The sequence below is a fragment of the Bidens hawaiensis genome, unplaced genomic scaffold (assembly GCF_021521415.1).
Source record: "Bidens hawaiensis isolate Kalapana, Puna unplaced genomic scaffold, B.hawaiensis_p1.1 tig00017861_1, whole genome shotgun sequence".
Taxonomy (NCBI): Eukaryota; Viridiplantae; Streptophyta; class Magnoliopsida; order Asterales; family Asteraceae; genus Bidens; species Bidens hawaiensis.
In genome coordinates this window covers 63,277-78,749 of record NW_027492698.1, presented here as the reverse complement: position 1 = coordinate 78,749, position 15,473 = coordinate 63,277, and the positions used below count along the sequence as shown (strand labels likewise).

Here is a 15,473-nt window from a genome sequence, read left to right as displayed (position 1 = left end):
AAATAAATTTTTAGACATCCGAAAACGACGCCTAAAGGTCTTCGGGTTCTTGTATCTCGGCGAGTCGCAGAAGTAATCCGCCATCAATCGGTTGTTGGCTTCGGTACGATCTCGTTCGATATATGCTCTTTTTGAAACGGGGGGGTGGTGGAGAGCTAATCGCACTCGTAACGGAACTCATATAAGTTGTCGCAAGCATAATCGCACTCGTAACCGCCTGTTCCTCCGCCACATCCTCAGCTTGTTGGTCGGGCCCAAGAAACTGTTTATATATAGATGGAGGATCCATTATATAGTGAATTTTGTGTAAGAAATTATAGAGTTGAAAGAGAAAAGTTTGATGAGTTTTGATTGGGGATGAAATGGTTTAATATATAGAAAATAAATATATTTTTTTTATTCCTTTCCAACGTTCATATGAAACGGCTCTTTTTTTTATATGTGTGTCATTTCTCGCGTTTTACTTACAACATTAAAAAAAATAGCCAAAACGCCGGGGGAGGGGGCGGTGTGCCCCCGGCGTTATACCACAAAACGCTTCCCACGAAGCTCCACTACGAACGGTCTTATGGTGGCTTTAAATAGTCGTTTTAGTTACTGTGTGAAATTACTTGTCATGAATGTAAGGTAAATGTTATTCATTTATTCCTACTTTGATAAAGTGGTAAGGTAATTAGACTATAGAAATGTTTCAATCCTTATATAAACTAATATTTAGCCGGTAAGAAAAAATGAATGTAAGGTAAATTCATTTTTTACTGTCATAGTTTTAAATCATTTAATACTTCATCGCATATCACCAAAACACTTATTTTTATATTACTTTAATATGAAACCAAATTATATAATAATACAACTATTAGCTTAGTCTATTAGTCTAGTAGTAAAGATGTGTGTATTACCTAATTCAACCAATTGTTAGAGTTCTAGCCTAAGTTAAAACATGTGAATAAATAAGGTGAAAAAACAAATTAGATTTAAAAAAAAAACATATAATAATGCTTGACCAATATCAGTCAATTCACACGCACCAGAAAAAAAAAAGTAAAAAAAAAATATCTTTATCACTTTAACACCACCTTTTGCCAATATTTGAAATTTGTAAAAGAGGCCCCTGAAAAGATTGACTAGCCCACGTTTAAAGACCCGTGAACCCATCCATGGCTTATCTTTTTAATAAAAAGTTTTCGCATTAACAAAGATATTTATGCTGTGTGTATATACATTCTCAGTTTTGCCATATAAATACTTCACTAGTTAAACTTTTTAGGTGTGTTTTGGTTTGTAAATAAATCTCAAATTAAATATGATTGAAAGAAACAACAATGAAAGAAAATAAAGGAATTTTATTTCATGAGTTTAGTGGGACATGTATAAATTATTGGACTTTAATCACTTATATCCAACCAATTTGAAGTGGTTAGTAAAATCAATATGTTTGAAACATGCCTCAACTAACTATGTATACCAAAATTCTCACTAAAAAAATAGATGAGAGAAAGAGGGATATGTGTATATGAAAGGCGAGACGTAAAAAAAAATATTTATTATAAAACATACTCAAAACGTACCTATATCCGAAAGTTGATACCATAACATGCCCATAAAATAAAAAGAGGAAGGACTCTAATACTTACTCTTCATAGACCATACAAATGAACGACCGAATACATCTTATATACGACTTGAGCATCATGCCACTAGACAACCTAAATGGTCGGATCTTTATGATTTGTTTCTCGAGACAACATGCATATTTATAATTTCTTAATCCCGACGATATGAACTCCAAACTAACATATCACGGTCCTAAATGACAGCTCACATAATAAGTTTTTTTTTTTCAAGGCCAAACTTTATAAACCAGGAAAAACTCACAAACCGCAAAAACCCAGAAGTATAAAGGAACAACAAAACAAGCTCACGTGATAAGTGATGAGTTAACTTTGAACAAAAAGCAATTATATAAGATTACTATTATAAGTATGGAGCTAATATAAATGAGATATTGATGTTTAAGGTGGGGTGTTTGAAATGAAAACAATTGTGAGGAATTGGGTGTGACTTGTCTCTCATTAAAGGTTGGTAAGAGTCTCACATTGATGTATAAGTGGGAGTCTTACTTGAATATCACTTCTTTAGTGTATATACATCAACATCCAATTGCAACTATCATGACATATTGACATATTATTAACTTTGTTCATTAGAATCAAACATGTTATTCAAACTTAAACTTGCTCTTCAAACACATTCGTCATACAGATCGATATAAGATACATACAAAAATTGGCAATCAAGACCTAAAGTTTCATAGCAGACTTAAGCTTAAGGACACACACATGTCCAGTCCAGGCCACTTATTATAATTATTTTTAATATATTGCATTTGTGACAAAATGGAAGAACAAATATATCTACTGATCTTGTAGTCTGAAAGATCCAAAATCCACTTATCGGGTATATATAACTTTACCACGATCTTGCTTCTTGAACCAAAGCTGTTCTTGCTGACATTATATTGTTGTTCCTTAAAGAAGAATCAAACACACTGCAATCTACCCAATTTTTCAACATATCTTCTTGGCCCCATACGTCCGGGATCCAAACCCGACCGGACATCTCCACCCGGTGCCTCTTTAGCCTCTCTCGTCCGCTCTCTTCCACCGTAATTAGTGGTGGTGTTGTGATGGTTTGAGTATTCATATTTTAGATGAAAAGATATGATAATGTTGATGGATGGAAATAGTTTAGAGTTGAAGATATACTATGTGTATTGTGGTTTATGTTGTGTCAATGATATGATATGATATAGTGATATACTACATAATAAAAGTGAGGTGGGGTGTGTGTTAATGCACGTATATTATTATTTTCCATTTTTGTATGGTTTTGGAAAACTGTACGTGTATGGTTTACAAAGACTATATACTTCATAACTTTGTATTTAAAAAATAAAAAAATAAAAAAAAATTGGACAAATTCTCTCTTCAAGTATTTCTTAAGACCATTGTTATTGTGCAGGCTTAGAAGATCAATAATAAACCAACAAGAAGTGAAGAAACATTTGTAAGTAATTTCATGCAAATTTGTTTTGAGGTTTTCAACGGTTGTATATTATATGGGCGCCAGTCATGTTGGGATGTCAGGTTGAATAGGTTAACCCGAACTTGAATCATAGATATTAATCTAACGTCTTAATTAACAATTTTAGTAACTCAAGTCGAATAAACATGTTCTATTGATTACGTTGATCTAGTGTAATCGTCATTTTAGCTTATATATGCGTCCCAGATGACCCCTATTACGTATCTCCTATGTTCTTAACGAATCGAACTGATGACAAAAGAGCTTACGAAATAACAAAATTTAGGATACATATTATTCGTCTACCTTTTGATTTTTCTAAACTGCATATTACTCGTGTAACATTAACGGCCCTAAACTAAATACACGTCATGTCGTGTCGAGAAACAAAAGAATACGACCGAACAAAACGAGTTACAGACACTATGTGATGGTGCTTTTAGCTATCCCTACTAGTCAAGATTCTTGTCCCCTTAAAACAAATATTGCTCTTCCAAGTTCCACCACATGTTCTATGTGGCCATCAAGATAAATGTAATGTAATTTAATTTATAATTTTTATCCATACATAAAGTTTTTTTGGAATTGATATAATGTTTTATTAAACATGTTTGCACACCAACATAGTATGATCATTATAATGGTAAAACTCTAAACCTCTAAAACTCAAAACAATCTTGGCAGCAAGTAATATAGTTGCCATCTACTTTACAATATTCTACCTACACAACCATAGTATATCACAAGGGTAAAACGGTAAAATTATAACTTTAAGCTCGTGGGTAGCGTGAACGGCCTTTCTTCCTTAAAAACTCTGGGATTTCTACCGAGCCGCCTTCTGTGAAGGCTGGTGACCGTCGGTTGATTCCAACCACATCCGATTGACCACCCTACATCAAGTTGATGATACGGTTGACTTCAAACTATCGTAAACTTTTCAACAAATCAGAATAATGTTTAGGATACCTGGAGAGTTCGCCCGTCACTTTCTTCTTGTCGTTTGAACCCGGTTGCTATAAGAGTTATGCTAACCTGTGCCAACAAAAAAAACCAATGTATAGTTAAAGGTTCTTGTTTCCAATGGGGTTATTAAATTTAATTTGCATCATAGGCTTATATGTATAATACGGGTTGATCTATACAAGAAGTAAGTTCTTGTATACAACTTTAAATACGGGTGTAAATGGAGCTGATAATAAACGAGCCCAGTTTTCGTATAGTGAGCTTGATTAGGCTCACGAGATAAAATGAGTATGTATTAGTTATATAATATAATAACGTACATAACATAAATTGTCATAATGAATATTATTATTATGTATGATGACTATAAAAGTAAATAGATACTAAATATGAATATAACTTTGGATATATTTAGAAAAATTATATTATTATACACAATTTTATAAATGAATATATATAATAAACGAGCCGAGCCCGGGCAAATGAGCCAAGCCGCTCACGAGCTACACAAGACCAGCTCACTAAAAGCTCGAATCGAGGTGAGCTTAAATGAGCTCGAGCCTAAAAATAAGCTTGTTTAATCTCAAGCCCGAGCTTCACTAATCGAGCTCGGGCTCAGCTTGTTTACACCCACGTTTACAACTAAGACTCAGAATGAGCTGAGTTCGAGCTCGAGAAGAGTCGAGCTTGCCTTCAGCTCAACTCGTTTACACCCTTAGTTTTTATAGAATGGTTGACTTTAACCATCGTAATTGGAATATTTGTTTTACTTTTTTTATGCAAACAAAAATGAACGCCGTTTAGTACAAAGAAACGACATTTAAAGGGTGACAAAATGGGTGGGTTGAGTAACGGGACAAAAATATTACATTTTGGACGTGTCAAAGCAGGTTGAGTACACCTAAAAAAACTTTTGCCGAAGATTTTAAGCATGGTTACAAACAATTTGGGTAAAATACATTACAAAGAATATTTCAATACACTAGTAATCGAACTATTCAAATATTGCATTAGTAGGTTGTACATGTTAACGGCACTTTCGGGATACTTTCGATCCATTTGAACTGTTTCCTCTATTAACAAACTAGGTGTAACCAGATATATTACAAGTTTTCTAAAGTAAGAATAACAAGCTTACCTGACCACTTATTGATGGATCAATAACCGCTCCAAAGATCAAGTTGGCACTTGGATCCACAAGATCATATATCACTTCGGCTGCAGCATTCACCTTTCAAATTCACATTTGAGACTAAATCAATATTAACACAACCATTTCCCTTTTATAATACACGGGTATGGGTATGAATGTAAATTCAGAAAGAGAAAGTGACCTCAAATAATGTCAAATCACTACCACCCGTAATATTCCAAACGATACCGGTAGCCCTCTCGATACCAATATCAAGCAAAGGCGATTGAATTGCATTCAACGCAGCATCGCGTGCCCTTGTCTTTCCTGACAACGAACAGAAACTATTGAAATTCAAAAAATTAAAAAATTAAAACCTCAAAAAAGTAGTTCTTTCATAGTTTATACTAACCGGTTGCAGTTCCTATCCCCATCAATGATGAGCCTGCATTTGCCATAATCGCCCGAACATCAGCAAAGTCAACATTGACCAATCCCGGTATCTGCAAAATGCAAATTCACACCAACTCATTGAATTTGTATAAACGTTCTAAAAACAAGAATACGGTTATGCGTAATTTTAAAATAAATCCTTACGGTTATTATGTCAGAGATACCACGAACACCTTGTCTAAGAATATCATCCGCCAGATTAAACGCTTCGGTAACCGGGGTAGATGGTGAAACCGCGGTTAATAATTTGTCATTTGGAATTACAATAAGTGTGTCGACATTTTCCCGTAAAGCTGCAATTCCTTCTTGGGCTTGAACCGCTCTTCGTCTGCCCTCAAATGAGAACGGAGTTGTGACGATACCGACTGTCAATATCCCCATTGACTTTGCCACCCCTGCAATCACAGGGGCCCCACCTGTACCTGTCCCGCCACCCATACCCGCCTGCACGCGATGAATATGATTGTGACCAGTCTTATAATACAACTGTTTTAACATATGAAACTACAATAAGGGTGTTTATGAAACTGAAATAACCAACCTGTAACCGAAATAACAGACATAACTAAACTGAACTCAAAACTGACGGTTTGGTTTTATGTTTAGTTTTGCATAGGGGTGGCAATTGTGACCCATTGGGTTGAATGGGTTGTAGCAAAATGTATATGATGGGTCAAACTAAAAAAAGAAAATGATTAAAACGGGTTGACTTTTCGGGGGGGGGGGGGGTTACGCAACGAGAAAACAGAGGAAACTTTTTAGTATTTTTACTTTTTAATTTTTTGATTTATATTTTGAGTTATAATTTTTTAATTATTTTTTGGTGAGGGGTTTCTGAAATTCAAAAAAAATAAAAATACTAAAAAGTAATTAAAAAATTCAAAAAAAATAATTAAAAAAATTATAACTCGAAATATAAATCAAAAACTTAAAAAGTAAAAATACTAAAAAGTTTCCTCCGTTTTTCTCGTTGCGTAAAAAAAAAAAAAAAAAAAAAAAACACTCGAGAAATGTCAACTTGTTTTGACCCGTTTCAATCATTTTCTTTTTTTAGTTTGACCCATTCTGACCTATCATCATATACATGTTGATACAACCCATGGGTCACAATTGCCACCCCTAGTTTTGCATTCATAATCAAACCGAACCGTAAAAACTGACTTTTGTGTATTGAAATTATGAATCATAATTTTTATATTTGAATGTTAAGTAACTTATAAGAATATAAAAAATGTAGTTCAAAAAATTTAGGTTCAAGTGTATAATAATCAATTACTCATTAACTAACACAAAATTTTAGGCCCAAGGTTTCATGCCCAAATGGCGAAACCGGAACCAGAACCGAAACCGACCCCTACATTACAAAACACAACAAAAGTTAAAAACTTACAGTCACAAAAACCATATCCGATCCATAAACAGCTTCTTCAATAGACTCTCTACTTTCCTTAGCAGCATTCATACCAACATCCGGATTCCCACCCGCCCCGAGCCCACGGGTCAACTCTTGACCAATCTGCAACCGTTGTTCCGGGAAAACCGGAGACATTCTCATAGCTTGAACATCAGTATTCACAATCCAAAACTCAACACCCTGCATCGCACTCTCAATCATCCGATTAACCGCATTCGATCCACCACCACCAACACCAATCACTTTAATCTTAGCCTCATTACTATTATTATTATCATCATCATTTTTACCAGATGAATCTCTCAAAATCTCAGTAACATTCGGCTTAATCATCGAAACTTCCGGATGAAGATTCAGAAACTGATCTTTGCTATTAAACTGATTAATATTATGTGAACTCGACATACATTTAACTTGCGGACTGTAACAAATCTTGTGGGTAGCATTCGAAAACCCATGTTTGTCATCAATCATCTTCAAAGAACTCACCCGACCACCGAAATTAGTCAACACCCCCATCGAGTTTCGAGTATCTAAATATATTAAAGATGATGGTATACATGTTGCCATTTAGGGTTTCTTGAATCCCCAAATTAAATCAACCAAATTTCACCTGTTTTTTCAAGAATTATGATATGGGTTAGTTGAGAAATTAACCAATATTGAATCTTGGAAGCTTAATTAGTAAAGATTGGGCAAAAAGTAATGTTCTTGATTGTAACTAAAATTAAACACAAAACCCCTAAAAACATAAAATAATTTCAAGAACCCTTAAAATATAATTGGGTTAGTTAAGAAATTAACAAATATTGAACCTTGGAAGCTTAATTAGCAACAATTGGGAAAAAAATAATGTTCTTGATTGTAACAAAAATTATACCAAAAAACCCTAAAAACATATAAGAACTTCAAGAACCCTAAAAACATAATTGGGTTAGCAAACAAACTAACCAATATTGAATATTGGAAGCTTAATTAGTAATAATGGGGCAAAAAGTAATGTTCTTGATTGTAACTAAAATTAAACACAAGAACCCTAAAACCATAAAATAATTTCAAGAACCCTAAAAGCATAACTGGGTTAGTTAGGAAATTAATCAACATTGAATCTTGGAAGCTTATATAGCAATAATAGGGTGAAAAGTAATGTTCTTAATTGTAACAAAAATTATACCAAAGAGCCCTAAAAACACAAAATAACTTCAAGAACCCTTAAAGCATAATTGGGTTAGTTAAGAAATTAATCAATATTGAATCTTGGAAGCTTAATTGGTAACAACTGGGCAAAAAAGTAATGTTCTTGATTGTAACGAAAATTAACACTAAAAAGATAAAATAATATCAAGAACCCTAAAAATGTAATTGGGTTTGTTAGAAATTAACCAATTTTGAATCTTGGAAGCTTAATTCATAAGAACTTTGTAAAAAGTTAGGTTCTTGATTGTAACTAAAATTAACCCTAAAAAGATAAATAATATCAAGAACCCTAAAACCCCAAATGAGTGTGTGTGTGTGTGTGTGTGAAAATGTGTGTAGATTAATAATAAGGTGAAAGTGGTGAACCTGAAGAACAGAACAGAGTAGCCGCAAAGATACGGGTTGTGTGATCTTTTAGGTTGTTTGTTTGTTTTGTTAATTAATGAATATGTTTTGAGATTGTTTAATTGAGGTGTTTTTTTAGTGTAAAAAGAAAGATTTTGGTAAGTGATAAAGAGGCATCATTTTATAGCAAGATATCCTTATCGTCCAAACCTATCGTTGGTTGGCTATCAACATTTCATTTCTTTTAACCAAAATTGACATTTTTTTTGTTTTATTTTGTGTATGATTAGGTGCTCATGTGATTCCTGTTTTATATTTTTCATGTCTTGATGGTGATGATTGTATAGAAAATGTTGTTGTCATTCACATGGTTTTAAAAGGACTGTTTTTCTTTTATTTTTACGCAACCATTACGAATGAGTTTTAACGAATATTTATGTGTCGAGTTTACACACTAAACTTTCTTTTATGTGGCAAGAAGGCAAAGATTGTCCATAGGAGAGTATGGTTGCTCGTGAAAGAATATGCCAATCAAGTTAGGACCCCCCCCCCCCCGCCCCTTTTTTTCCTTTTCTCAGGTTGTGGGTGGCCTTATAGATACCAGTAGCTCAAAATTAAATAAATATAGGTTGAGTTTGACGTATACGTGGTGTTAGAATTAAAATTATAACTAAATATTGATTATCGGATAATGTTACGATAATATAATATAATGTACTTATAGTAACCTTGGATGCTCTTAAGAAAATAAACTTAGCATGTTTAAAAGGTTAAAAGTATTGTTCTATTAATGAATAGAACTCACAGATTGGTATGATTAACATTCAAACAACTTATATAAATTATCAATTTAGGCCAAAATTATTAAAAACTGGACATGCTATCCAACCGAACTTGATTTTGATATTATCAGTTCACAGTGAGTAAATTGAAGTAATACTGCTAAGTCAAAACATGATACCTTGTTTAATGATAGTCAAAACAATACCACCCTAAGCATCTAGGAACTTAAAGTTTGGCTTAAGAGGCTATTTTAGCTAACAAATTGTATTAATTAGCTAACTGGAACCGTGTTTAATATCATCATTTATATTGTATATACACGAAAGAGTGATTCATTCTCGACTCGTTGCTTGTACATCATCCTCCATACTGTCTTTTGATAAACATCAGTTAGATTTAGAGCACTAGTGACAACTCCATAATTCTGATGGAACTTCTAATCGTATACCTTTTTAGTCACATCTATTATGCAACATATATTCTTATCAAGTAGAATATCGTGCGACTGGCAAATTCATTTCTATGCGCGTGAAGGGAAAAGCCCCCATTGAGTGTTAAAACAAAACACATTTACAAAGATAGTCAAGTACGTCCCATGATATGGATTTGATGCTATGTTATGTATTGTTGTTCTTTAGGTATCATTTGGATTTGAATTACCCATTAGGCAGCTCCACATACTGGCTACAAGGTTCATTAAGTTGCCTGTAATACTTTTCGGCTGCAACGTGTTCATTACTAGGCACATAGGCTATGTGTAATGAATGTGCTGCAAAATTAATGGGGCGACTTGCGTCACGTGGCGCACAGTCAGCAAATGATCGGCTTTTGTTTTAGGGGTGTAATGGTGTTGTAGCACCATATATATATATGTGTGTGTGTGTATCTCACACACAAACAATAATAATAATAATAATAACAACAAAACAAAAGCTGATGAAGGCGACAAGAATTCATCCCCCCCCCCACCCACACCCACACACACACACACTTCGTCCCTTTGTCGCCTTGGGGGTGGTTCACAAAAAAATCTCCCCCGTTTTGATTGTTTGTCGCCCCACTATAGACGGCCTTAAGGAACCTTATCACATGTGGACACTTCTTAGCAAAAAGAGATTGAAAGTGACGTGGTCCCTTATTACATGTGGTGTTGTTCTCATCATTTAAGGAACCCATTTTTTTATTCAATGTTCTCATATGAACTTACTTAATCCAACAATTTTTATTCTTTTTAACAGCGGTTAACTCATACCCTCTACACCAATGTTCAGTTAAACTAGAACCCTCAACCGTTTGGAGGAAAAAACATATTTATCACTTACCTATATGTGTACTAAATTTTGGTATTCTTGAGTGCCTAGCTACTGGCTTCCACTGCTTGTGGTTGAATGAATATGATCATTCAAAAAAAGTTATTATATACCTTGATACAGTCACGCAAACACTTCGGCATTTAAGCCAACCGTTAACCACGTAAATCGGTTAGGTTGAAAATACGCATACGAACATAATAAAAAGTTTAGCGCGTAGAGACGTAGAGTAATCAAGCGGGCCTGACTACCACTCTACCGACTACCGGTGAGCTCAAAAGGCCCGGTCTTGTGCGTGAAAGCCCAATTCCAAAGTCTTATATAAAACCCGGTCTTTGAGAGTGAGACTGGGCCTACTAGGTCGAAACGGGCTTTATTTATCTGTGGTATTATCGTTGTATGCATATATTTTAAACGGTTTACATTTTAGTTCTGTATTAAATATTAATAGAAAATGTAATTTTTTTTAGAATGGCGACAGTCTGCGGTATGAGTGGGTGGATGCAGGTCGGCTTGTGGCCGACCCTTGTAATTGAAAAATATTTCAAATTTCAAATATATATAGAACTTCAAAAGTTATATAGCCTAATAACATGCAAATTCACATTCACATTACAGACACACAAAAAAACTTACAGAAAAATATTTAAAAAAAAAGTAACATTATTGTTCTCAACTGATAGAATTTAGTGTAAATCCTACAATTTAGCTTACAAACACTAGTCATTACTGCAAGTCTACAACACACAAGCCATCAAAGAAGACCGTCTTCTTCGATGAACCAAAAAAAAAACAATAATATTGATTAGTTGTACAACATAATTGCAACTCGGTTGCGTATTCTGATCAATATTGAAAAAAAATTAGCATATTTTATTTATTTAGTAATTGTATAAGTTAATATTTATGGCTGTGTTTTTATTTAAGCATACTCTGGATTGTGTGCTAATGCCTCCTGATAGATCAACTCTTTGATCTGTTCTTCTCCTAAAACTTGCTCAAAATCAAATGAAAACGGATTTGGACAAATCGGTTCATCATCAACGTCGTGCAATCATTCAAGATAAGGGTGCGCCAGCGCCTCCTCGACTGCAGTTAATATCAACATTTTAGTTCCATTTTTTGTAGTTTAGATTTTAGAAGTAAATGGCTATAATTATGGTGGCCATTTCTACTCATTTAGTTATTAAAAGCTTAACGGGCCAAACGGGTTTAAAAGGTTAGCTAAAAAATAATTCTAACGCATGAAAATAATATAACATTTTTAGTCATATTTGGCACGACTATTTATGAAAAAATAAATACATTATAGTTTTAGGAAAAAAAACTGTTTTGTGTCAACCCGACCCGTATAAAAAGGTTAGCTAAAAGGAAACTGTTTGAAATTTTAAAATTTGTATTCTAATGCATTAAACCTCCTAAGTTAGATTACTGTGGAAATAACATAACTTCTATAATCTTACTTGACACGCTAACACGTTTTGACCCGTTGCCTGTTTTTCCACTCTAGGAAATGTCAAACGGGTAAATAAAAGTTTAGCTAAAAGAAACTTGTTAGAAACTTACAAAAATTGTATTTTTATGAAAAAAGATTATAGTTTTGGGCAAAAAGTCTTGTGTACCAACCCATGATTTAAATATTACCCGTTTTGACCCGTGACCTGTTTTTTCACTCTAGGAAATATATACCTGTGATACGTTTGGCTGGATCAAACGTTAACATTTTTTCAACTAAATCAATGGCTAACGGATGAACATCTGGAAATTTTTCTGGTAATGATTGTCGGGGGTGTCGAGGAAGCTGAGCAATAAATCTTTTCGCATCCTCGTTCTTGATAAACCCTAGATCGGATTCAGAAGGAGTGCCCAAAAGCTGAAAATCAAATATTAAAAGTTAAAAACATGGTTTAACTTTCTTGGAAAAACTTTATTATTATTATTAACTTATGTACCTCTGTTAACAGTCTCATTTGATGCACATGATCTTTACCAGCAAACAAAGGCCTTCTGTTCATAAGCTCCATGTAAATACAACCAACTGACCATACATCAATGGCTGCTGAATAATCTGAAGAGTTAAGCAGCAATTCGGGTGCTCGATACCATCGTGTGACAACATATTCAGTCATGAAGTCGTTATCTGCGTTTGGGCGCGCAAGTCCAAAATCACAAATCTTTAAGTCACAATTTGTATTCAGCAATAAGTTACTCGGTTTAAGGTCTCTGTGAATAACTTTCGCAGAATGAATGTACTCTAGGCCTCTTAATAACTGATACAAGAAGTACTGCAAGCATAGTGAAAACAACATGGACATGGTTATTAGAAATTCGGTTATTATAATATGCTGCTTATAATTTAAAAGTAAGAATACCTGACAATGTTCTTCTGATAAGTTTTGATTTGACCTGATGATTTGGTGAAGATCGGTGTCCATTAGCTCGGTGGCTATGTAGACATCCGAGAATTCTCTGCGGATAGGTGGAGGGACTACATCTTTTAAAGCTATTACCTGAATCATATTCAAATTTTAATCATCAATGGCTATAAAAGACATATATCTATAATGAAATTTTGTTCATTTATAAGATTGTTGATAGATATCAGCCTTATAAAACTCTAGTTATCTCTATTAAGGTTGTTTACTGTTCAAACCTTTATAATATAAGAAATTAGCATCCACTCTCTTAATTAATAACAATCTGATTTCACAAACTTATATGGATTTCTCATTTCAAAATGAATGGCATATGCATACTTAAATGATGATTAATATTATTAGTTTCTATGTCTAAAACAATAATCCACTGAAAGTATAATGATTTTATTTTTTTTCCAAAAAATTTTACATGTTAGAAATTTATGGAAGCAGCAGGTCTTCTTTCAAAGTTTGAACAATATAGATCATAACCATTAGCATATAAACTGCGCGTGTAAACAAGCCGAGCCACTCGTGATCGATTCGTTAAAACCTAGATTCGAACCTCACATAAATTAGTTTGTGCCCAAGCTTAAGTTTTAATTATGGTTCAATTAATAAGCGAGTTCACGTATCGAGCTTGCTTGCAAGCCTAAAAAAGCTTTTTATTTATATAACTTTTATTTAATATATTTATATAATAACTCTTACAAAATATAAACAGATGATAAAAAGTTAAAAACTAATAAATAATGTATCTTATATATTAAAATTATAATTATGAATATATATAAATAATTAATAAACAATTAAATAATTAATAATTAATAAATAAGCAAAGTTCAAGCTTCACAAACTACTCACAAGCCAAGCTCGAGCTTTAGAAATAAAAGTTTAAACTAGCCGAACTCGAGCTTTAGAAATACGAGTTTAAACAAGCTGAGCTCAAGCTCATGCCCTCCTAATTAAAATGAGCCGAGCTCTAGCCTAAACGAGCTTGTAACATGCATCAACAACAAAGCACGTAACGAAGAATCAACGACTCACATTCTCATGATCCAAATGTCTTAGAAGCTTAATCTCACGAAGCGTACGTTTCGCGTCCATATAATTATCAAACGCATTCATAATCTTCTTCATCGCAACCATCTCGTTCGTCTCGGCATTCAACATCGAGCTAAAATCAATTCATAACCAAAATCTCAATCACATGCATCATCAGTATTAATACAATCCTGACTAACTAGAAGTTGAAGCCTAAACATACCAGACTATTCCGTATGCTCCGCGGCCAATAGGCATGATCGGAGGATGATACTTTGACGTGATCTCGAACTCGCTACCAAATATGTTGTACCGGACGAACTGGCCGCCGTACGTCTGCACCGCCGGGAAGTCGGTGTACTGACCGTTTAAGTCCGCCATAAGTTAACCGTAACGGTGTAACGGATTCTGTTAGGCGGTTAGACGTCGGAAATAATAATATGAGATGTGTGTTTATGGAGAGTATGAGTGAAATGAGGTGTGGTTTATATATAGAGAGAGAAAAGTTTGAGGGGTGTGGAATGATAAATGAGAAGGAAGTACCAAAACGCGTTTGGAGTTTGGACATTTGGAATTTGTCCCAGTGGAATTTTACCATTGATGTGTGGAAAATTATATAATAATAATAATAATAATAATTAGAATAATATTATATTATGATTTCAACTCTTAAATTCCATTATTTCGTCAATATGGTTCTTTAAATGCACACGTATACACATACATATGGAAGTGGGTTGTTGTAAAATAGGTGTGTAAACGAGCCAAGCTACTCGTGAGTTATTTGAGATCGGCTTGATAAAAAGCTCGATTGAGTCGAGCTTAATCGAGCCCGAGTTTGAGCCTAAAAGTAAGCTTGTTTAATAAATGGGCCTGAGCCCGAGCTTCATTTATCGAGCTCGAGCTGGCTCGCGAGCCTAAACGAGTCTGCATTTATTTAATAATTTAAAATATATATTTAATAATTATTAATTAATATATGCAATGTTATGAAAAAAAATATAAATAACTAATTAGTTTATATTATGTATACATAAAATTGTAATAGAAAAAGTTATATAAAAATAATTCTGATTACATAAAAAATTACTGATAAATAGTAAACGAGCCGAGCCTGAGTCGAGCTTGAGCTTGAAAATCTAATCACAAGTCGAGCTCGAGCCTAGTTGAGCTCGGCTCGTTTGCACCCCTATTATTAAGTGAGGGTTTTTAGAGAAGCGTAATTAGTAAGTTTTATAAAAATAACAGCATAACTATAACTTGTAAATGCATGTAGATAAATTGAATTTTAATAAATATACTAGTGTCTAGTAAAGTAAGCGGTAACA

At 33.8% G+C, this 15,473-nt stretch overlaps 2 protein-coding genes across 2 annotated transcripts; both read right to left on the bottom strand.

Moving 5' to 3' along the window:
• Positions 1 to 3,339: 3,339 nt before the first annotated feature.
• LOC143554893 (cell division protein FtsZ homolog 2-2, chloroplastic-like) lies at positions 3,340 to 8,879 on the bottom strand. The gene is made up of 8 exons (XM_077044553.1): positions 8,613 to 8,879; positions 7,026 to 7,662; positions 5,780 to 6,079; positions 5,595 to 5,685; positions 5,385 to 5,509; positions 5,189 to 5,281; positions 4,054 to 4,119; positions 3,340 to 3,977 (listed from the first exon to the last, which is right to left on the bottom strand). Exons 2-8 carry the CDS (start codon positions 7,617 to 7,619, stop codon positions 3,858 to 3,860), a joined length of 1,389 nt encoding a protein of 462 aa, XP_076900668.1. The 5' UTR covers positions 7,620 to 7,662; positions 8,613 to 8,879; the 3' UTR covers positions 3,340 to 3,857.
• A 2,373-nt stretch (positions 8,880 to 11,252) lies between these two features.
• Positions 11,253 to 14,709, bottom strand: LOC143554892 (mitogen-activated protein kinase 3-like). Its single transcript, XM_077044552.1, has 5 exons — positions 14,369 to 14,709; positions 14,149 to 14,278; positions 12,637 to 13,194; positions 12,374 to 12,557; positions 11,253 to 11,773 (listed from the first exon to the last, which is right to left on the bottom strand). Exons 1-5 carry the CDS (start codon positions 14,524 to 14,526, stop codon positions 11,739 to 11,741), a joined length of 1,065 nt encoding a protein of 354 aa, XP_076900667.1. The 5' UTR covers positions 14,527 to 14,709; the 3' UTR covers positions 11,253 to 11,738.
• Between the last annotated feature and the right edge of the window lie 764 nt (positions 14,710 to 15,473).